The 24,584-nt window shown below is 41.0% G+C and overlaps 1 protein-coding gene across 2 annotated transcripts in view; it reads left to right on the top strand.

The window, feature by feature from the left end:
* Positions 1-24,584, top strand: part of PCDH15 (protocadherin related 15) — a 1,406,570-nt gene that overhangs the window by 998,146 nt on the left and 383,840 nt on the right. For both annotated transcript variants that reach the window (XM_050959272.1, XM_050959271.1), the window contains 2 exons: positions 2,329-2,437; positions 10,708-10,820. In XM_050959272.1, the coding sequence (XP_050815229.1) occupies positions 2,329-2,437; positions 10,708-10,820 (222 nt within the window). The remainder of the gene's footprint in view (positions 1-2,328; positions 2,438-10,707; positions 10,821-24,584) is intronic.

Consider the following 24,584-nt stretch of genomic DNA (forward strand, 5'->3'; position numbering starts at 1 on the left):
TTCCCCAGCAGTGATTTAAAGGGCCCGGTGCTCCAGCTACTGCGGGATCCCCAGTCCCTTTGAATCACTGCCTGAGCCTGGCTGCCAGAGCCCTGGCAGGGATTTAAAGGTCCCGGTGCTCCAGCGTCTGTGGGGAGCTGTGGGCCCTGTAAATCACCGCTGGAGCTCTGGCAGCTGGACTTAGGTGGGGATTTAAAGGGTGCGGGGCTCCCTGCAGTGGCCAGAGCCTCTGGCCTTTTAAATCACCTCCTGAGCCTGGCTGCTGGAGCCCCGGGGCTCCTGCAGCCGGGCTCGGGTGGTGATTTAAAGGGCCCAGGGCTCCAGACGAATTTGGATATAACGCGGTAAAGCAGCGGGGCTCGGGTGTCACTTTAAAGGTCCCGCCTCCCCCTGCTATTTTACTGCGTTATATCCGAATTCATGCTATATTGGGTCGTGTTCTATTGGGGTAGAGGTGTGTATAGATAGATAGATAGAGATACACACACACACACACACTTCCTACTGTATTTTCCACTGCATGCATTTGATGAAGTGGGCTTTAGCCCATGAAAGCTTATGCTCAAATAAATTTGTTAGTCTCTAAGGTGCCACAAGTAGTACTCGGTCTTTTCACTTTGTGAGAAGTGGTCTCCCATAGGTGATGTGGTGTTTTTATCTTCTATCATTTTCCTGTGAGAGTTCATTTGGGAGCATAGTGATTTTCTGGTTTCACCCACATAGTTGTTTTTGAGGCATTTAATGCACTGGATGAGGTACACTACATGTGATTGGCATATGTAGGATCCATGGATCTTAAAAAAATGTTTTGTAGGGGTGTGTTGAACATTGTTGCAATGGAGATATGTCTGCAGGTTTTACATCTGTTGTTTTGGCAGAGTCTGGTGCTGCTTTGAGTTGATCTGCCCTGGTCTGTGGGGAGCTTATTTCTGATGATGTGCTTGGAAGAGTTGGGGGGTTATCTGAAGGGCAGAAGTGGAGGTTAAGGAAAGATTTTGTTCAGAATGGGGTCCCCATTGTATATGTGTTGTAGTAGTTTGATTATATCTTTTATGGGTCCCAGTGTGGGGTGGTAGGTAACAATTATGGGTGTGCTGTCAGAGCGGGTTTTATTTCTGTATTGAGGAAGGTTCTCTAGGGATGTTTGGGTGGCCCATTACATGATGCAATCTACTTCTCTGGTGGAGTGTCCTTGTTCAGTAATGGTTGTGTTAAATGTGTTAAGGTGTATATCCCGGACTTTGTCTTTGGAAAATACTCTGTGGTATCTGAGTGCCTGGCTGTAGATAAGATTTCTTGGTGTGTTTGGGGCGCACAGGATCTAGGAATGTAGATGTCTGATCCGTGGGTTTCTTGTATGTGGTTGTCTGTAGAGTTCTATTGTGGAAGCTGTTATTGTGGTGTCCAGGAAGTAGAGAGAAGTAGCTTGCGTGATAGAAAAGATGCTTAAAGTGCTCCTCTCAATGACCCAGCTAGGTTTTCACTATATTATATTTTTGCCATTTTAAGCACTGAAGTCTTTAGCTAATCTTGAGAATAATTCTCTGGTATAACTAAATATTACTGTTCACATTTTACAGATGAGGAAACAGAGTCAACGAAGATTGAATAACATGTTGTGAGACTCAGGAGTGGAACTTGGGAGTGCCTACATTCCACTCCTGTGGTCAGTTCACTAGGCCACTGTGTCTCTGGATAATATAAATGACTTTATTACAAGGAAATATCTGTCCATCAGAAATATTTCAAATGCTCGCATCATGGTACCTAAGCGTTGGTTTGAATTTTGTTCTGGGCACACACATTTTTCATATTGTTGGCATTTGAATTCATAATGTTTCACAAAATGAGTTTGTATTAATTTTCTGCATATTTTGAAGTATTAATGTGTTCAACAGCAATAATTTAGAAGCTAATTAATATCTGACATGATATTGATGAAAGTATTATTTTTGACTTTGGTCTTGCAAACACTTAACTTGATTACTGTGGATAATCCCATATCAATGGGACTACTCACAGTAGTAAAGTTAAGTATGTACATATTTGCAGAATTAGGGACTTTATCAGGATATATTATTTTTAAGATAATATAGTTTCTTTAAAGAAAAACACAATAGAGACATAGTTTTTAGTTTTGCATAGTTAATTTTACATTGCACAAAAGATCTGTCCTTATTATTGCACTATATATTTACATGCATGCACATTATTTCTTTGGCATTCAAGTAAATGTCCACTGTAGCAAAATGTTTTTGTACTAAATCTGAAGAACTGCAAGCAGACTTTGTAATTTATCCGCTCTAATTTCCCTAATTTTCATTTCAGACACGAGTGAACCCCATCAATGTCACTCCACCAATAGAAGCTATAGATCAGGACAAAAACATCCAGCCTCCTTCTGATCGACCACACATCCTCTATTCCATCCTACTTGGTTGGTATCTGCTAATCTTGCTATCATTCATAGTCAGTCATTGTATTAGGATCAGGGAGAGACTAAGTGGGAAAGCTGAATCACAATGAAAGATTCATGTTGTAGTTGGTAGATATTGTTCTACTCGACAACATTTTTATTGCAGTTCTGGTATTTTATTCCATTTTGGATTGTTAACTATATTGTTATTTATTTAGATTAGATTGACAATCTTATGCTTCATCCAGTGAAAATAAGGAAGCAGTCAAGGAAGGAAAATATGGAAGATGCTTATCCACACCCTCAGTTAGACTGTGTTCCAATTCTGCTGAGGAATAGCTAGGGAAGATAATAATAGTAATCCTTGGCTCTTATTCACAGGCACAAACACAAACTAAGTCTTTGTCTACATTACAAATGCTTTTCTGGTACAGATATACTGAGTCCCATATTGTTAATGTAGCTTCTTCCGACAGGAGTTTTGTCGGCATAATAACACTGCTTCCTTGAATGACATTAGGTAGGCCCACAAAAGCACTTGATTTCTGCATAACTATGTCCACATTGGGGCATAGGTGCAGGAACTAGCGGTGCTGGAGGTGGCTTCCATCCTATGCAGGGTTCACAGTTTGGTTAAATGGCTCTCAGCACCCTCACTCTACAAATTGTTCCAGCACCTCTGCACCTGGGGGTTTTGCCAGCATAACTGTATCAGATAGGGAGAATGGTTGACAAAACTTCGTAGTGCAGTGTCAAAATTGTCAGGGGATGGCAACTAGGGTGAGTTTCCTCTCAAAGCTAAATTTGAACTTTTCTGCACAGTGACATTTGGTGTCGTCTTGGTGTCATACACTTACTCTTTATTTTGTTGTATTTAAGGTTGTAGCCTGCCTCTTTTCCTCCCTTGCATCAGATTGTCTTCATTGTCCATGGTCTCCTCTGGCCCTGGATGAATGCAGTTCAAGAAGGAGTTCATGGAGACACCCCCTCTTTCTTTATTGTGGGGGACTTACACTGTGTCATTTAACACTCTCCCTCTCCCTTTTGGACAGATAGGAACAAGTTTCCCCAATTTTTCCATGGGCTGATAGGAAAAAGTGCCATCCCCAGCCAAACCTGCCCTCCCCACAACATACAAAGTCCAAGGGCATACTCCCCTCTGTGATATTCCTCTGATCCATCTTTGTGGGAACTAAGAGATTATAGGGTTCACAGAAACACAGATGTCCCATGCAGTTTGCTTTTATAACTATCAGATGACTTTTGGGGAAGAAAGAAGAGTGGGGTGGTGCAGTTTTAAAATTCAAACTTATAATGGGAAGATAGCTTACCACTGAAACATAATAAAGCACACAAAAGTAGACCCTATTTTAAGTCTCTAAGGAGGGGGGAATAAAACAGTAATTTTAGTAGTAGTCTTTATTTTTGCTTTTGTCTTCAAAAAGGAACCTTTTTAGGTCTTAAATGTGCCTTTTGCTGGTATGCTGGTACAGCTTGCAAACTCTGCTACTGGGTATTTTAAATAAGTTCACAAGAAGCACAATGATATACACTGGTGAATTAGAGAGCCTTCATCTGGAAAGGAGTGGAAGTGGCTTATTGAGCAAATTTAGTAAGATCTATGAGAATGCAGGCTGATATGCTAAGTTTTTTTTAGCACTATTTCAAACATATAATTGAAATGAATTATCTGTTAGTCCTTCCTTTCAGCTGTTTCTCATCACATGGGATTTCCTCCACTGTAAACCAAAATGTACATCTCCCACATAGACATTGTGAGATTTCATGTTAGTGTTATAAATTACTTAAACTAGAAGTACTGTACTATGAATTGAGAGAATATGCTATGTTTTACTAATTAGATAATAATTGAACATTTTATAAATTTCCTACGTTTTTTCTTGTGGTCTATTGAGTTACAGTCCTACATTTGCACCATGACAGCTTGAGTTACAGTCTGCAGTTAGGTCACTCTGACCATTATCCAAGTTATTGTGTTCAAATAAAAAATCACCTAATTTTCCAGTTAGAACTAAGAGTTATTAAGAGACAATTTTCTCTCAGAGAAGCATGTGATTCTTAAGTCCTCTTGCTTTAGCGTATGGTTTTACTACAGATTTAACCTGGGCTGTTACTTGGGTGTTGCTCCCAAATCTCTTCTCAGTCCCACACACAAGCTTTTGACCAGAATTTAAGGGAGCTTTTAAATCAAACTAGCTGACCCACCCTAGGGTAAAGGCTAAAGCCTACAGAACTAAAGTCTACAGCACTGTAATGCTGGATTTCTGATTGCATAGCATCTGGTATCCTGACATTTGAAAACCTGACACTTGGAAACATTTTATATTCATTGACTTTCAGGAATCGAACCATATTTCAGTAGACATGATAGGTCTACATATACCCACTGACCCAAACTGTGTGTAGCTAAGGAATAATTTTACTCCTGCCTAACGCATTTTTTTCAATCAGGTCTATCTTTAATAAGATAAATGAATAAATTATATGGTCAGCTGGTTTCCAATAGATCAGGGAAGGCCAAACTGTAGCTTGTGAGCCACATGCAGCTCCTTTATTGTAACAGTGCTGCTCACAGTCCCTCCCATGTTCCTCCATTCTCCACCTACCAGACTTGGGGGGAGAGGGGGGAGTTTGGGACCTCTGTCTTGCAGCGGGGTGGTGGGATATGGGCTTCTGCCAAGCAGAGAGGGGGGCCTAGGAGCTTCAGCCCTGTGGGATGCATCTGCTAGGCTCTGGGCTTCATCAAGAGTGGGGCTGAAGCCCTGAGTCCTGGCAGGCATCCCCTGCTGGGCAGAGGCCCTGAGCCTTGGCATGCACCTCCTGTGGGGCTGAAACTCCGAGTCCCAGTAGGCACCTCACGTGGAGCCGAAGTCCCGAGCCCTGTCAGGTGCTCCCCGGCTCTCCAACTTCTGAAGATTGTTGTATGTGGCTCGGAGGGTCAGTAAGTTTGGCCACCCATGCAATATATAGTATTGCACGTTGGCAGCATTATAAATGATTACATAATTTAAACTATTATTGAAGAATTCTTAGTTTCTCTATATACCTAGAAGTACCAAATGACATACTAACTGCACATTCACGTATGCCAATAATGAAAACACTTTTGAAGTATTCATGTAGTATATAAGGATTTCAGATAAAGCCTGCATAGGATTTTGATGGGGGTAGTCTGCCCTCTTAAGCATAGTAATGCCTAGGGGTCAGTGAACCTTGTTCCGTGGTATGTTCCCTTTAAGATTTTGGGAGGTATGCAAGGACCTAGGAACTAGGAGACCGAAGACTAGAGAGGGAAGGGGTTCTAGGAATAAGTAGTGGTTTGGGGAGAAAAGTATTACTGTTTCCTTAATGGCCCAGGACCAGGAGCCTTGCAGAGTATATGGAACAAGGCTCCCCTCTCTTCCAGCTAATTGGAATGAGCTTTGGGAAGTGGACCACCATATATGCTGCCTTCTCCCTCATAGAAGATTAATACCACCAGGAGGAGGTTGGACTGCTGAAGCCTCCCAAGTATGAAGGTAAAGAGACTGACTGGGGGAGAGGGGCCAGCAGGAGGAGAAGCTGGTTGAGTCCCTGGAGCTGATCTAATGTACAATCCAGCTGCAGGAGACCTGGAAGGCTCCTGGGTTAAAGTGAGGTAGAGTGACTGTTTAAAGTACAAGCTAGGTCCAGGAGGAGAGCTGGGGAGAGGGGACAGAAGGGCAGCAAGCCAGCAGGACACAAGGGGATGCTTAAGGGCAATGCCCCACCATCAGGTTAAACACTACTTTCACGACTGTCAAAAAGGACCCATAATTCATCATAAATGAAACTTAATTTTTGTACTGTCTGTTTTCACCTAGAGAAACATACATTATAATAAATCTCCACTGGTGGTGTATACAATCAGATTATCCGCACTTACATAACCTTTATACCAAGATAGCTCCCCTGAGTATACTACTATTACTCCAGTGTAAATGAGAGGAGAAACAAGATCATAGGTATTTCTTCCCCGCTGATACTTTTATAACTATGTATTTTATAAGCATTTTATAAAATTGTAGACTCTTCTTCAGTATTACCAAATCCAAGCATTCCAATACATGAATCAAGCCCTAAAAAAGTCATAATACTTGCTTTAAAATCATGATTAAAAAAAGTGTTTTTTTTAATTCTCTTCTGGTTTCTGAGCCATTATGGTGCACTTGCTTCATGATTTTAAACTTTCCTCCACAATCATGGGATCTAGAAACCTGCTGAGATTTTCAAACAGTCTGTTCCTTCCAGTAGATGGAGTTTTTAGAAAAACACAACAAATGTCACAAGACTTACAATAAAATCTCAAGATCTGGCAAAAGCTCTTCTTTCTCCTTCTCCATATAGCTAGCTGCTCTCAAAGTCCTTCCTTGCTTCTTCCCGTTTAATTCCTCCAAAATTCACCCTCTCTTTACTGTCCCCTTTGCAGCAACCATTGTAGAAACTATTGGTTCAAGCTCCTCATCCTTACTTACCATGTCCAACATCATTTTCCTCCCCTTCTATCATATATCTTTGGTCTTGTTTTCCCTCAGGGACACTTGTGCATTCTGCATTAAATCCCTTTGCTTCCTCCATTCATCATCTTTCATCTGTCTAAGCTTCAAACCTAACATTCCGCCTTCTGTGCCTAGAGCAACCTATCAGTTATTATCTGCTGAACACCCAGACCTGCTAGAGGTTCAGCACTTTTGAAAATCAGGCTACTATTTGTAGATATTTAAATATTGGTATAGGAGCTTAACTTTAGGCATTCTTTTTAAAACAGAAAATGGCTTAGGTTTATAAACTTGACCTTTATATGAGTCTTGTGTGAAAAATTGGAAATATCTTTTTTTATTAATATAGTGTGTGATTGTTTAATGTCAAAAGGGTTCTAAAGTAACAAAGCAGGAAAAGCAAAATAATCACACAGATAAGACTCCACGAGGAAACAATGGGAGAGCTGTTTATTGTGGGATACACCTTCCTTGGCTCCCCTCCAGCTGAGAATGATGTACTCTTCCCAAGGTTCAATATAGGATCAAAGGAGGATCCTAAACTGGAATAAGACCAATAAGACCCCAGTCCTATAAAAGGAAGGGGATTAAGTGTGAGTGGCCAGTGCATAACTAGGTCCTGTCAGGGAAGCAAGAAGACCCACAGAGACAGAGGGAGCATGCTGCTAGCAGGACAGTCTGCTGCTCCCAGCACAGGGACAGAGGTAATTAGACTGTATGAAATGTACCAAAGCATGCAAAGAAAACATTAAGGGTTTGATAAGAGGAAATATTCATATATTGAAAATATAAGCCTTTATTATTTTTACCCTTTGCTCCAGGTGCTTTATAATGTTGGGTAGATGAATAACTAATAGTTTGTTTTGAAGATGCTGTTTCTGTGTCCAAAGGGAAGCTTACAGGTGCCAAACTCAGTCAGGTCTGTTACATTGACATGGTTGTGTTATGGAGGCTGTCACCCAGAGTTCCAGTCCCCAAGTGGTTGAACTGCTCAGAGAGAGCGTTGAAAATACATCCTCCTGTGTGTCTCTGAGCCTCTGTTTCTCTTCCAGTCTAGTTCTTTCTCATGTGTATGGTGGATGCCCTGACTTCTGTTGTAAAGAGTTTGGGGCTACACTGGAGACTGGGCTAGTGCCCTTAAGGCTGGCTCTGATATTTTCACAGTCTTTGCTCTCCAGACACACCTCTAGGATGAAATATCTATTTTCATATATGGTATGGAAATACCTTACTAGTGACAAATACAGATACAGTGATAATAGTTATTAAAGAGCACCGCCACACCTTTCACAGAGGGATCTAGTCAATAATCCATTTATGAATACTATAAATATAAATATTTTAGATACTTAAAATTATATATATACACTCTCAAGTAACTGATATATGTAGTATATACAAGATACAGTGCATGGTAGTATGATGTGAAGTTTTTATCATAACTTGTTTAAAATGGCCAGTAAAAGGTGTTAGTTTCTCACCACTGTTGAGTACTATGGCCATCTCGAACAAATCAAATCTTTTATAATGTATTATATCAATACCTGTTTTGTTTGTGGGTGAGTGTATATATATGTGTACACAGGTATGTGTATAATATTTTACATATATTATGTCCATCTCCTGTGAATTAAACATTTAACTCTTGTGTACACTGTTTTCCATTAAATATTTTTTGTAGTTTTGTTGCTAGCATTGGGAGCAACTGATTTTTTCTGGATACTTCTATAAAGTAGAATACAGCATTCTTGCTATTCACTCTCTCCCTCTCTTTTTGACATAGATGAAAGTGCCTATTCAGTACAAGATATATACCATAACAAAGATGATCAGGGTAGATTTTAGCTCGTACATTGAGTTTTTTTAGACACTGTCAGAGTTGATAGCTTTCGCTCCCTGCGGCAAGGCTCTTAAAAGGGTAGAATTTCTATAATGGAGCCCAGGGCACCTGCAAAATTCTAGTTCTGCAATAGGTTTTAGCTTTTGGAGAAACATAATTTCCTGTACAATAAAGCCTGTAGATCACCACTGTGTATGGGTCTGTACAGTGTCACTTAACAGAGGCAAAGATTACCAATAATTTTGTTGTTAATCCCTTCAGCAATATGTGCAGTACTCCCATAATAAACTTTTCTGGAGCACTTGGTAATCTGTGGTGAAAAAGTGCTGTCTTTGTATGCTGCCAAAGCTGTAATTCAAGTACTATCTTTTTTACCTCATCCTTTTCACCTCTGCATACCTCTTCTTTTTTTTTCTAAATCCTAAAAGCAAAAACTCTGTAAGTAGAAAATGACTCCATTATATTGTGTCTGCACCAATTTACAGACCTGCACATGGTCACCTTTATGCACTTTGAGTATCCCAGTGAAGTTAATGGGACTTCTTACAGTGCATAAAGTTAAGTACATGTGTAAATCTTTGCACAATGGGCCTAACCTATCACTTAGCAGTTGTTTACTGAGTCCAGCAGTGAGATATTTTCTTCTTTTGTTTATCTGAGCCTACCATTCTAAAATACCTTTTAAAAATGGAAAATCACTCTTTTGAGTGACTCTTCACTCTGTTTTGTACAGTACTAAGTATATTGATGGTGTTCAGTAAATAAAATAATGGAGTGCAATATTCAAACATTGTTATTCAGTAGTAAACTGAAATATTTGTTTAGGTGTAAGTGCTATCTCTTAGGAACTGGGCTAAAATTGATTATGTCCACCACAAGTGAAACAAACATGTTTGCTCTCAGCTTACTCACAGGTGAATAGTTGTTCTCATCTCAAATAGTCATAGGACTTGGTCAGGGAAAACCTCTGGGAGATGACTAAAAAGGAGACTTCTGTGTCATACCTTTGGAAAATGGGGTTTAATATGAGATGAACAGAAAGCTGGGACAATCTGAACTCCTGTGCCTTCACAATGGCTCTGAGTTGCTTATTCTCTGGAGCACAGCTTCAACAGAGTTATGCTCTCAAGGTTTCTGCAGTTGAGTGCTACACTAGTGCCCCTTCTCCCTGTTAAGGGGAATCCTCACCCTGCGAGTGGGGTATGGAAATGTAAACAGCTTTTGGCTGTATACATATCCACAGAGAATTCTGATGGGGAGCAGAAGGAAAAAATGTACATCTGCCACTCTGGACCTGCCTGCTTGTTCCTTCTATGGTCCAACCCTTCCTGTGGTAATACCAACCAGTATAAGAGGACCTAAGCAAAGCCTGAGGGAATGTGAAGGGAGATGCTGCCATGAACTTTACTGAGACCTCTTTCCATGCAGAGGAATGAAGTCCATGTATTCCCTTTTTGCACAGATTTCAGTGACACAATCAGACACACCATTTGGCATACCTGATAGTCTCCTCTCATAAAGGGAACAAACAGAATGTTCAAAGTCATAAGTGATGATGTTTTAGTGACATGGTCAATAATTGCCTTCTGTAAGCTTTATTCGAACCAGTGCTATTAGATGCTCTTTCATGAACACTGACTATAAATTCTCAAATTTATTTAAAAAATGTGAAAACAGCTGTTTTTCAACTTTTGAACGTTACAAAAGAAATTATTCTATTTTTATTAGTTTTGTGCAAGATCTGTTCTTTCTTTCTCATATACTGCATGATCTTTTTACCCCTTTACTAATTGAATTTTATTTTATTCGTTTGTTGGTTAATGAGTGAAGTAAATATACTGTTTAAATAAAGCTGTTACTCACAGTACTTATATCTCTCAATTATGTTTTCAAACCTCAATATCTTTTTGCAGGGACTCCTGAGGATTATCCACAATACTTCTGTATGAATCTTACAACAGCTGTACTCAGTCTCCTAAAGCCAATAAACAGGGATTTACACCAGAAATTTGATTTGGTTATTAAGGTAATTTCAACTGAGTTCTCATTTCCATATGCTTGCAAAACTGCTTAGCAATAAAATCTCTGGAGAAAATTGTGGATATGTTCTTTTTTTTTTTTTTGGTAGTCAGTTAATAAACAGATCATTTCTAGTAAAAAAGGTAAGGTACACTTTTGAAAAGGAACTATTTAGGGTTCATGATCCTTTACAAATATTTACTATTATTTTTTGTTATCGTACAAGCAAAAAAGTGCAACTTGTATGTTTGTTTTTTATCAATATAGTTGAGATAAAAGGATTTATGCATTTTATATTTCACATTTTTCCACTTCATTTAAACTTTGTAAGTATATCTAATATGTATACTTAGGAATATTAATTATAAAGATAATATTCATAATACTGAATACAGAGTCAGAAAAAACAATGTACATACATCATAGGAGAATTCAATATTTAAAGGTGAAGGAGAACAAGGAAGCTCAGATCCAGATCCAGAACTCAGTGTCTGGAAAGTGACACAGAATCTGAGGTGAAGGTGCCCCCATACTCTTTCTTCTCTCCATGTATGCTGAAATGCAGATTTGGTTTGTCTCCCTCTTGCTGTCTCAAGGACTCTGTGTACTACTTATATGTAAATGGAGGTAAACACGCGTTCCTTTCTTTAAGCTAGACCTACTTAATCACTCCCACCTCATTAGGGCTAAGTGGTTTTGAACATATGTTACCAACATCATACAGGGGGAATTCATAACTTTACATATACTGTTGCTACATACAATTCACCATGATATTATTGACCAGCGAGTTATTAATTTTCAGATGAAACATCACAAGGCATATTTTCTACAAAGATTATTACAATAGTGCATAGGGTATGAATACAAGGGTGCATTGAGTCACAATTGTAGCCATGAGCTTTACTAGTGCCATCTGAGGCAACATTCACTATTGAAGGAACTAACACTTGGCACAACTGGGCACAGACTAGGCCTCCTCAGACCAAAGAGAGCTCTAATCTCTGAATATCTGAAATGGCAACTAGCCAAAAACATGTTGCTGAGACCTCAAGATATCACATAACTAATAGGAACAGATCTCTTAAAACTATCTTTGGATATTTATGAAACACAACAAAGTCATGATTCAGGATCCCAAGCCCTCACTTGGATAGACAGAGGCCCAATTTCTTGGAGATGTTGATGAATATACGAGATACCCAGCATTCTTTCCTGGTTGTTCTGAGGAGAACAAAGTATTTGCAGTGCTATAGCTGTTCTGGTTCCACAGCATTACAGAGACAAACTGAGTGAGGTAATGTTTTGTATTGGACCAACTTTTGTTTGTCCAGTACAAGATATTACCTCACCCAGTTTGTCTCTGAGAACAAGGGAATACAGTGCTATAAGGGGGAGAAAACACAATTGCAGATCCACTGCTTGTTGGCATTTTGAATGATCCTGCAGCTGGTTTTGCTTTCTTTCCATATTTGATTATTTGGTAAGTGCAGTAATCTAAATGCAATTGAAGCTATTACAGTTTTAGAATGAAATAAAATTTCCAATTATGTTTATTTTATAATCCATTTCTATACTAGATTATATTCAGTTCTTTTCATTTATCAGGGCATAGCTGTCATTGGGATGTATAAAACGCAAATAGATTCATGGTTCAAACCTGCCACAGTAAAATTTGATTTTTTGTTTTGATTTTGTTTTACAAATTCAGTGACACTAGTGCAGCCAAACATGTGCATACACTACATCAATTTTTAAAAAAGATCAGTTACACAAATCTATTGATACATGTTTTGCACCTTAATAACAAGCTGTATTATTAAAGGAAATTTTTACAGGTATTGTTAGATTTAGATTGCTGCGTTTTTTGTTCAGTCAAGGGTGTAATAAGCAGACATAATAATATTCTGACTGCTTGAATAATAGTAGTTTAATACAGTACTACTCAGGGATCCACTGAATTGGTACAATGTGGGAGTTTTGCTCCATATCTGGTTTTTAAGTATCTCTCATTTAATATTACTAGGTTTATGTTTTTCATTGTACTTGAGTTGATGTTGAATTTAATCTCATTTTATTTGGAAGGGGGAAATGTATAACTCAGAAAAATATTTGTATTTAAGCTTCAAATTTACCAATTCAAAAGACACAGCAGGTGTAACACCTAGACTATGTCTCTGCCTCCGATATCAGATCAGTATGTTGCCCAAAGGACATATAAAAGTGAAATGGGGAAAACAAGTTTTACTAAAACATAAATGTTAGACCATATGAAGACTAATTTGACAACAGTCAGGACTGTACAGTATCCAAGAAAAGACCTTCTTAGTCAGAAACATGTAACCATAGGAATGTTCTAACTTTCAAGAATTTGTTTCCCATCTAATGTTCTATTCGTTCCCTTTTTTGATATTATTTTTGAAATACCCAAAGTCAATCCATGCTTTGAAAACAGTCATTTAATATTCGTGCAGTTTGAAGATGAATACATACACAGGCAGAAGTGCCATATTTGTCACAAATGTAAACTCTAATTGACCAGAGAGTTGGAAACTCTTCTGACTGGTTCAATGGACACTAGCTTGGTTAGTAGATTCTACAGGACAGTAAAGGAAGGACAAGCAAATATTACAGAAGAAAGATGGAAAAGCAATGCAAAAATAATGTTTGCAAAAAAGTGGTCCCAAGCTGTGCGGAAAGTGTAAAACTATTCCATGTAATTGGAACAAGCACAGTTTTTATTGTTCTTTTGGGGAGTGATGTTTTTTGTTTCACACAAAAGTTTTATTTCCTTCAAATTACATCATAAGCCACCAGAACAATTAGGACAAATGTAAAAGGGAATTGCATTGGAGTGGCATGTGTTCTAAATGTCTTGTAATACAGAAGTACTAGAAAAGATGTATAGTATTTTGTCTGGTATATACCATATTTACATATATTGTTTGTTTAGAGTGTGTTTTCTTTCAATGGATTGATTGATATTCATCTGACTTAAATTCATAGATGATTCTGTGTGTCTATTAGTAATAATAAAAAGACCCTGGTTAAACAACTAACAATAGTGACAGCCTCTACTACACTAGATTACACAAAACAATTACAATGCTATCTCACCACAAAGCTAATTACTTTTTATCTTAACAAGGACATGGAAACTTCTAAAGAAAAACAAGCTTTGATATTAGATATTATAAAACTATAATCAAGCATTTTTTTCTTTATTAGTGTATATACCTCTTTATATTTTTAATTGATCTTTATAATGCGAGTGGGAATTCAGATCATGGTAGAAAGATTTTTTGCTGAGCAGTGAAAGTGCAAGGGTGCATCTAAACTGAAGTCCTGATCTTGGCAATTGCTAGGCATCTACTAAGTGCCCAAAATTCTCATTAATATCAATCTGAGTTACAAGGGCTCATCATCTCTTGGGAGGAAAGCGTTGCCATCCTTTTCATAAAATGATTGAAAATCACTTGTTCCTGCAATTGCTCAGCTCATCTACACAGCACCACCGTTCCTGACTCAAGCAAGTTAGTGCATACACACTGAGCCTGCCTTACAGTCATGGCTATTTAAGTATATTTTGAGTTTTCCAAAAGCACCAGTTTTCTAAGTTAACAACTACTGGGAAAAGAAGTCATTGGGTAATTTCCAGAATGGCTACTTCAATCACTATAGCGTTGTGATGGTTGAAAGCATTCTAGCCATGCTAATATTAACCTCAGAAGAGACCACATCATAAAATGGCAGTGGCAGAGCCAACTCTGTAGTTTCAATCAATTTTATAAGAATTTAGATGGGAACAATGTCCAGACTATATTGGATAGAATTCAGCAGATCAAATTTCAAAGTTGCAAGTAAATTACTTTGGGGTCTTGCCCCACAACAAGCAGTGTGTCAAGCAACTTAAGAGTAATACTTGCTTAGCTCACTTTCTGGCCATGAACCTTGCTCAAGTGGAGTGCTATTTTGTAACAAACGTAGATCCTATTCTAATCTGTGGCTAGTGTCTTGGTGAGACTATGAGCAGCTGAAAAATGTTATGAGGAAAGTCAAAATGTACTATCTGGATGTGGTGATTAGCCCATGTTCAAGTCTACCCAGATGAAAGCTCCAATTCCAATGGACAGAAAATGGTAATATGATATGGAACCTGGCTACAATTGTAGAGTCCAGCACACTGGCACATGTTTAATATGGGCAAGCCTATGGAGGGGAGACATTATTAAAGACATTTTAGGATGTTTCATTGCCCACAAGACCATTCAAGTAACAGAATGTTTTAAATTAATTTGTTCATTCCTTGCCCATCGCAAGAAACAGTATGTCAACCAGAAAGGTCAGTTTACCACTGTGTATGTAGGTATGCTGAATCAGAGAGGCATGCTCCTTTATTTTTACATGAGCAGGCTTTGCAAAGTGCATGATTTTCACAAACTCTAGCTTACAGGAAAAATGACAGTGTCTTTCTTCCGCTGCTTTCAGTAGAGATTATTTGGGTTCTCTGTTCCTTTTGTGATTCTTATTGATATACCTATCCATTATTCCCTTGGCTACTGAAATTTTACCCAGATTACATCAAAAGATTAAAGCACCGACACTTGCTGATATGGTTGTTGAATCAAAATATGGTTAAATGTGCCTTTGGAAAGCAGAAGGTGAAGTGGACATAGCTTCTAAAGTGCAGTGACTCATCCCCAATATTATTTTGGTAGGCTGTGCTTTGCATAATATTAGGTGAACCAAGAACAATATTTTTTTCTTTGTGAGAATTGAATTAGGAGGCAGAAAGGTCTCTTGCAGATGTGAAGTACAGCATTACGGAGAGTATCAGGAAGGAGAAAATGATAAGGGATGCCCACTGCCAATACTTAATTACTGTAGCAACCAGGGGGAGGAAAGCATTAATAGACATTCAGTGCCAATAGTAGTTACAGTCAACAACAAATTACAAAGAGCATTAAGAGATTTTTCAACACCTGTTTCCTGATTATGTATAAAGTTCGCTTACTTCATCATGTTTTGATATGGAACAGCTGGGCAATGACAGCATAATTCTCAAATCTTTTAATGTAGTTCTTTCACACTTATTACAACCTTTCATCTCTGTTAGTTACCTCTACTTTATCGCTGATGAAGAGACAAATTTAATTTTAAAACTTCTAAAACATTAAGTAGTCACAAAATTGCACCCAGTAGGATTCAGCATAGGAAATATTATAGGTGCGTATATTGGGGATCTGTAATATCTAAGAATTAACTGTAAAATATATATTAAATATTATGGTTTACCAGAAATGGGCAGAGAAAAGATACAAAGGATGGTAGTTTGGATGAGGGGCACTTCGGCTGATGTGAGACCATACACGTAGGTTACTGCCTGGAGTGATGGTGGTGAACTAACAGAGAGAGAAAAAAAACATACAAAAAATGTCTTTCTGTTTGTCTTGCTATTTATGTCAAAGCTGAAAATAAAGTTCCTATCGTTTCATCATATAGCTAATGTAATTGTCACCACTAATAAGTTGTTCTGTACCCACGATTGCCACATGTATCTGAGATTCCAAAGAATCCTCTTCTGAGTATAGGAAAAAACTGCTTAGATAGTATCACAGAATGTTCAGTGTTTGTTTCTTTATACTCAAAACATTAATAGTATTGGTATCCTAGTTACCGCTGCTTGGTAACTGTGCTTTAAGATTTACTTTTTATTTCTATACCATATAGCACAGCACAACAGGAGAGGCCAGATTCTCATTTTATGTAAATGAATTTTCTTCCATTTAATTTCATTTAGGATTATCAGCTTTGCCTCTCTGCACTAAATGGACATTTTTAATTATATACATCATTCAGAATATGCTATAGTGATTGCATGGTCAGTATTTTTCTTTACTCAAAGTAAAGAGGAGAGAAAGAGATTTTATTGTTTTTAATAATAATTGTGGACAGTCACAACATGTATTTTTCATTGCACTACGGTGTCATAAGCCTTAACCATACCACAGTAAAGAAGATTTTTAGTTGTGCCAGTATCATTTCACTGCAACATCATAAGCTTCAGTGATGGGAACGTCAAAAATCTTCTCTATCTTGAAGTTACCCTCTGCTTCTTTTCCCTAAGCCAATTTTGATCCATTTCAGCAGTTCTTCCCCATACTGTATTTTGTGGCTTTGTAAATTAATATACAATCTAATGCTTTCCCTAAATCTAGAGAAATCTTCCCCAATTTCATCTTTATCTCATGATTCAGTAATGCACTTGAAAATTCAAGCAATTTTGTCAGAAGTGACCTTCTTTCAATGAATCTATGCTGACTGTTCTATTTTATTTCTTTCTAATTATAGAAGTTGAATTGTCATATATTGTTTCAGATCTCTTCTTCTTAGCTGAAGTCAAGCTTATGTGTCTGAAGTATCCTGGCCCTTTCCTTGTTCTTTTATTAAAAAGGAGACCTCCATTAGCCAGCCCATTCTCTAGAACTACACCATTTTTAGTAAAATATCAAATATAGTTGCCAGGGACTTTTCCTTATTTCCAGTTCTATATCTCATAACTAATGACAGAGAGCACAGAGGACATTTTTGGACTGAGCAAAAGGAGATGATAGCAGTATTGGGACTTGTTGCACCACCTGAAGTCATTGCACTTACAATTTACACTAGAGTACATATGAAAAAAATAGTAGACCAACTAGCTAGTTGATTAGTTGTCAACTACAGAATGTCTTCCCATTAGAAAACTGAATAAAGAAATAGCCAATATAAAACTGATGCTGATAATGCTTAAAGTTTTAGCATATTTCCTTTCTGGCAAGAAATGAAATCAATTTACCACACTAAAGCCACTTGTGACTTTATTTTAAAAGGGTGGCTACAATGTCAAACTTTACTTTTCAGAAAAGCAAAGGTCTTGGGAAGCAATAGAAGTCCCTTAGTTGCAATTTCTCTTTAAATTTCCATTCCAATTTGGCTGTGCTCAAGGTTGTTGTATTCAGTTTACATGTTAATTTGAATGTTTGAAATTTACTGGAAGAATTGTTTGCATAAATCATTTTTTGAAATTACATGTGTGAGTATTTGCAAACTACAAATTTGAAATTTGTATGTTGAGGTAATTGTACCATCCATCAGGAAAGAAATTATATATATATATATATATATATATATATATATATATATATATATATATATATATATATATATATATATGTGATCATTCCTGGGTAAGCAACAGTTTGAATTTTGAATGATCAATCCATAGATTTAAAAAGTTCCAAAAAATTTGTTCTATCAATCAATTCAAGGAGTATGCCATGAGCTGAAAAAAAGATCAAATTCAAATAAATTGTTTATTGTAAATTCTTCGCTCAATTCTGTTTCCTAGAGGAAACAGAAGCAATGATGTGGTGATTGCATTTCTACAAAATGCGCTATCCTGAACTTAGTCTTAAAGGTAGGTATAGTGGCATTCTAAAATGCATTTAGAAGCACAAAGAAAATGCTGCCTACAAATCTGGATTGACTGTTGGGAGAATTGAAGTATTAAAGGTTACTGACCTAAGAGACAAAAAGGCGTTTGATTGCTGCAAAAAAAAGAGAAATCTTTATGATGCTTAGAATGTTTTTTGTTCTGAAGAAGAAGAGATGGTAGTGGCCACACTAATTCCAGCAAATCTTTTCGTCGGATAGTTCAATAAAGAAGTTATTTTTGAGAGGCTAAGTCGGCAACATGAGACCTGAGCATATCCGTCAAAACAGACATTCCGAGACCAGACATTTGATTGTGAGTTAGATTATTATGATGTTTGAATAACTCTTTAATCTTATTTTTCATATTTTATATTCTTAAATTAGTAGGGTTAATTATCTATTTGATAACTAATAACCTGCTTTGGATGTTTGTTTCTATAAAGGACTATATGTGAGATACACTGTTTTCCTCATTGTGTTTATTGCTCACAGAGCTCTGTATTAATAATAAGATGAATCTTGAGGTCATTGCTGAGTTTTACTTATAGATTTGATGGATTCTTTACTTACTTATAGGTCATTGCTGAGTTTTTATTTATTTATAGATTTCTAGGTTTTAAGATCAGAAGGAACTTTTATGATGTTCTTGTCAGGCCTCCTACATAACACAGGCCATAGAATTTCACCGAGCTTCTTTCAGTCTTCTTTCCTAGTCTTTACTTAAGCAAAGTTCCACTGAGGATAGTGGGAGTTGGGTTTTTTCCTTAGTAAAGACTGAGTAAAAATTCACCAAGGATCTCAAGAGTTTGCACAATGACAATTTATCTTCCTGTTAAATGCTTTGAAATTCTGTGCAATATATGTTGCCCCTGCTGGTTGACTCTAAGCTTGTTTAGTTCTCTGGCAGTTATCACAATGGAATGGTAATAGGTCCTGGATTTAATATTTCTTCTCTCTTATTCCATTTGGAATTAGACAAAGACATAGCTACTGCATCAATGATCACTAAGGGAGGCAGGTAGGTTTTTATATTCTGCTTTTTGTTCCGCCCATTCCTTTACCACAGCCTGATCCCAAGGGACAGAAGAAAGCCAACATACTAAAGAACATTCAAATGTGTTGCATTACTGTTAGATGTTATTTCCGGATTCTCGTTTTCAGTATGTTTAACCAATTCCTTTAGTCACAGATTGCATGTGATCATTTTATTTAGACTGAAAATCAATATACAAACTTTAAAATAAGAGAGTAAAAAAGTGTATGAGGCAGTGCGTCAGTGTCCCCTCTGGCCAAGCGTGGCACAGCCCCTGGGCTCACTTAGCCTAGTGGGGCTGTCAGGCTATTCCTGGTGCCCAGAGCTCTGAAAAACCCTTTCTTTGCTCCCAAGTCTGTCAGAGGTTGGTAGGGGAATCCAGGCCTGTCCAATCCAGTGAGTTCCATCTTAGGGCCCTACAGCTAGATAAGCAGGATCAGGGTTCTTTGACTCTGACAATGGCCTGAGCGGAAGGTAGGATTTCTGCAGGATCTCCAGTCTATCAGTCACTTCATCCCCTCCGTGATGTTGTCTCTGGGCAGCTCTTAAGTAGCTTGCTGACAGGAGCTCCTTTTCCAGCCTAATCTCCCCTCTTGTAGCCACCCCACCCCTATGCTGCTCAGCCCTTTTATCCTCCTAGCTGCTGTGATGCTTCAAATCAGCAGTGGCAGGCAGTGCCTGTATTAACTCTTTGGTCACTGCACCGGCGTGGGGCACATTCACTCCATGACAAAGTGTTATCTCAAAATTATGACCAGATATATCACTGAGATGGTCAAAATATATATAATAGAATAACCTAATAGATATCCATGTTGTCTTGGAAGTGTAAGTTGACATTCTTTATAATCAAGGATGACTGGTTGCTATGAGAGAAACCATAATGTCACAACTGAGTAGTGTCTGATGTACTGCAGGGTTCTGCCATGCTGGAGGACTTCCTGGTGGGACTGGAGCTGCTCCAGCTTGCAAAGGCTGCAGTACAATTCACTCCCATCATTGGGAATTTGGCCCCCCATTACACAAAATTCAGGCAACAAAGGAGTGGTACAGAGCAGGGAATACAGGCTTTGGTGGGACTAGCCCAAAGAGGCAGAATTTAGGACTGCCTGCATATACTTCCTGCAGCATCTGTCCCTGATAGTCCCTGCAACACATTGGTTGCAAGCAACATAGGACTGAATCATTTAGAAGAAAAGAGACAGAGCAAGGGAATACAAGCATCTTTGGAGTTATTTCAGATCATATACAAATTCTTTCTGTGTTGTCTCTGGTCTTTCTTTTCCAGACCCAATATCACGTGTGTGTGTATGGGCTGGGGCAGAAGGAGGAGGGACAGTTGTGAACTATGAGGTTGTGTGGAGGTGGTTTGGTGGTGGGAAGGGGACAGAGTGCGACCTAGGTCTGAAGGTGTTCAAAGCAGACAGGGTGATTTTGAGCTGTAGATTTGTTAAGTAGGAAGAGGAGTTCTCAGCCAGGGGAATATGTGTATATGGGTGTTTCTGAGCTGATTGATGTTGGGGTTGGAGGGAACTGATGGGATTGAGAGGAACTGAGCTAGAAGCGGGAACAAATTAGTTTGGCACTGTTAAGTCTAGGGGCTTGTCTACACTACCAGCCGGATCCACAGGTAGTGATCAATCCAGCAGGGGTCAATTTATCGTGTCTAGTATAGATGCAATAAATCAACCACTGGTCACCGTAGCGTCGACTCAGGTACTCGACCTCAACGAGATGCACAAGGGGAATAGATGGGAGAGCGTTTCCTGTGGACACACCGCAGTGAAAACACCGTGGTATGTAGATCTAAGTACATCAACTTCAGCTACGTTATTCACGTAGATCTTAGTAACATAGATCTATCCCCCGCCCCTGTAGTGTAGAGCGAAAGGAGTCTGCTAGCAAACAAAGCTGTTAGTGAACTGGTGGTACGTGTGGGCAGAAGGATTGTCAGAGAGAACTAGATTAAAAGGATGAGTGGTTGGGGCTAGGAAAGAACAGAAGAGGGGTTGTAAACGAATAATACTATTCATTTCCCACTCTGCTCTTTAATGTAAAGTGTCCTAGTTTTTCACTTTGCTCAGCCTGTTTTGGTTCAGAGATTGCTACTTGTAGCTTCATGACTTATTTGGGCATTAGCTACTGATGCATATATTTATACACATTATTAATAATGTTTCAGTTTAGACTAAAATACAGTGCAGGAAAGAAGCAGAACAATCTCAGAGTTTACAGGCAAGTCATATGACAGTAGTCCCAATAGCCATCCTTACCTGTTTTACATATAGAAGCATGAAATTCTTTTATAATGTTAGCAATGGCCATTACTACTTACAGAACCTGCATGGGATGACACTAACATCAGTTTGAATATTATATTAGCAAAGACAGAAAAAGGGGAAAGAGAGGGAAACTATTGTGTATTTAAAATGTACACTAAGTAAATGAGTTCTATCATAGTGTAGTTTATGGATATGAAAGTAAAATTTCTTCTCCCAAAAACACAGTTATCAAATTGTAATGTTCTTCTTCGAGTGATTGCTCACATCCATTCCAGTTAGGTGTGCGCGCCGCGCGTGCACGTTCGTCGGAAACTTTTTACCCTAGCAACTCCAGTGGGCCGGCAGGTTGCCCCCTGGAGTGGCGCCGCCATGGCGCCCAATATATATCCCTGCCGGCCCACCCGCTCCTCAGTTCCTTCTTACCGCCGTGTCGGTCGGTGGAACTGTGGAGCGCAGCATAGCTGTCCTCCACGTCCCTAGCTCTCCTTGTTCTCTATCGTTTATCTCTAGCACTATTGTAGTTGTTAATTAGATTGTTAAGTGTAGATAGTAGTAGTTAAGTTAAGTAGTTTGTAAATAGTTCTTCGCCGGGGGCTTAGCCCTTCCCGGCACCCGGCACCAGGGTCATGCCTGGTTCGCCGGGCTTCAAGCAGTGTGCGGCCTGCAAGAAGCCCATGCCCACCAGCGATCCCCACGACGCGTGCCTGAAGTGCCTGGGGGAATCGCACAGATCCGACAAGTGCCGCATCTGCAAGGCTTTCAAGCCAAGGACTAAGAAGGAGAGGGATCAAAGGCTCCGGACTCTCCTTATGGAGGCGGCACTTGACCCGGCGGCTTCGCAGGCCGTGATCTCGGCGCCGGCACCGGATCGCACCGGCACCGAGAAGACTCCCCGGCACCGACCTTCTCCGGCACCGGGGACAGAGCCTAGGCTGTCGAAGTCTATTACTCCGGCTAGGCAGACCCGACTGGAGCGCCCGGCCTCAACATCGGCCGCGGCGCCGCCGGCACCGTCGACTCTGGGCCCGGCGGGTCCGTCGAGTCCGGTGCCGCCAAGCTCCCCCATGACATCTGGGGTTGAGATAGTGGTGCCATCCACACCAGAGACCTTCGCCTCGGCACGGGACCTCATAGCCATGACTGAGCCCACTCAGCGGCCACCCCCGGTACCGCCGGTGCGGGTCGTGTCCAGAGGCAAACCTATGATGTCGGCACCGTCCCGGGACTCACGTTCTCGATCCAGGTCCCGACGTCACGGTCGCTTCAGATCCCGCCGCCGCTCGCAGTCCCGGCACCACTCCCCTCAGCGGTACCGGTCGCACTCGCGGCACCGGTCGACATCACGACGATCGCGGTCGGACTCCAGCCGCCGACACCGGCACCGCGATTCCAGGAGCCGATCCAGACTTTATTCGCCGCACCGGTCGACCTCCCGGCGCCGAGCTGGTGGCAGGTCCCGGTCCCGGTCGACCTCCCGGCACCGAGCTGGTGGCAGGTCCCGATCCCGGCAACGAAGCGGCGCCCGGTACCGGTCCAGATCCCGGCACCGTGAGAGAACCCGGTCCCGGTCCAGGCACCGATATGACTCCCGGCACCGGTCCCCGGCACCGAGACGATCGTCCGTACCGGCCCGCGCGGACCCTTACCATCCAGGGTCCGCCCCGCCATGGCCCTCCAGACAGCCGTCCGTATCCTCGCTGACGGACAGTGGGTACGCGCTGGGCACCGACCGGCAGGCGGCGCTGTTCAGCGATCCGCCACAGCAGGACCAAGGCCCGCAGCAATGGGGATTCTGGACACCCTGGGCATATCATCAGGCCCAGGGCCCCCAACAGCTCCCTGCTAGGCCGGCGACTGCGGAGTGCAGGGCACCTGAAGCCTCCTTGTCTCGCCCCCCTCCCTCCCCGGATGGGGAGGAAGGGTCCAAGCATCAAGACTCCGCTTTGGCTCCTGAGGCAGAGGCGAGGGCCGAAGGAGACCCGCCGTTAGACACTCTCTTGCCGGGGGTCTCCTCATCCTCCTCCCCGGATGAAGCGGTGGCTGGGACCTCCTCCAACAGCCCCCCCCCGCTGGACCTCAGGGCGCACCAGGACCTCCTCAGGCGAGTAGCTCAAAATCTGAGTCTGCAAGCCGAGGAGGTCTCGGAGATAGAGGATCCAATTGTGACCATCCTCTCGGCAGACGCTCCCACCAGAGTCGCCCTGCTGTTCGTACGAACCATCCAGGCCAACGCCAACACCATTTGGCAGTCTCCGGCCTCCATTCCTCCCACCGCGAAGGGCGTAGAGAGGAAGTACATGGCTCCTTCTAAGGGCTACGAGTACCTCCACGTGCACCCAACCCCGTGTTCCCTGGTGGTCCAATCTGTCAACGATAAAGAGCGTCACGGCCAGGAAGCTCCAGCCCCCAAATCCAGGGAGGCCAGGCGGATGGATCTCCTCGGCCGTAAAGTGTACTCGGCTGGGGCGCTGCAGCTCAGGGTCTCCAACCAGCAGGCCCTGCTGAGCAGGTACGCCTTCAACTCCTGGGTGGCAGCGGATAAATTCAAGGAGCTGCTGCCACAAGATGCTCGTCAGGAGTTTACGGCCATTTTGGAGGAAGGCAAGAAGGTCGCACGCACGTCCTTGCAAGCCTCTTTGGACGCTGCGGACTCGGCTGCCCGTACCCTCGCGTCGGGTTGTAACGATGCGTCGCCTCTCCTGGCTGCAGGTTTCTGGCCTTCCGCCGGAGCTCCAGCACACTATACAGGACCTTCCTTTCGAAGGCCAAGGCTTATTCTCGGATAAGACAGACCCCAGACTCAAGAGTCTGAAAGACAACCGAGTCATTATGCAGTCACTTGGGATGCACACACCAGTGACGCAACGCAGACCCTTCCGGCCGCAGCAACAACAACAACAGCGCAGGCCGTATTCCCAGTTCCGCCAGCGGCAGGACCTTAACAGGCGCCGCGGCAGGAACGGAAGGCGCAGGCACTCGG

This window comes from Gopherus flavomarginatus, chromosome 6, assembly GCF_025201925.1.
Source record: "Gopherus flavomarginatus isolate rGopFla2 chromosome 6, rGopFla2.mat.asm, whole genome shotgun sequence".
NCBI classification, from domain to species: domain Eukaryota; kingdom Metazoa; phylum Chordata; order Testudines; family Testudinidae; genus Gopherus; species Gopherus flavomarginatus.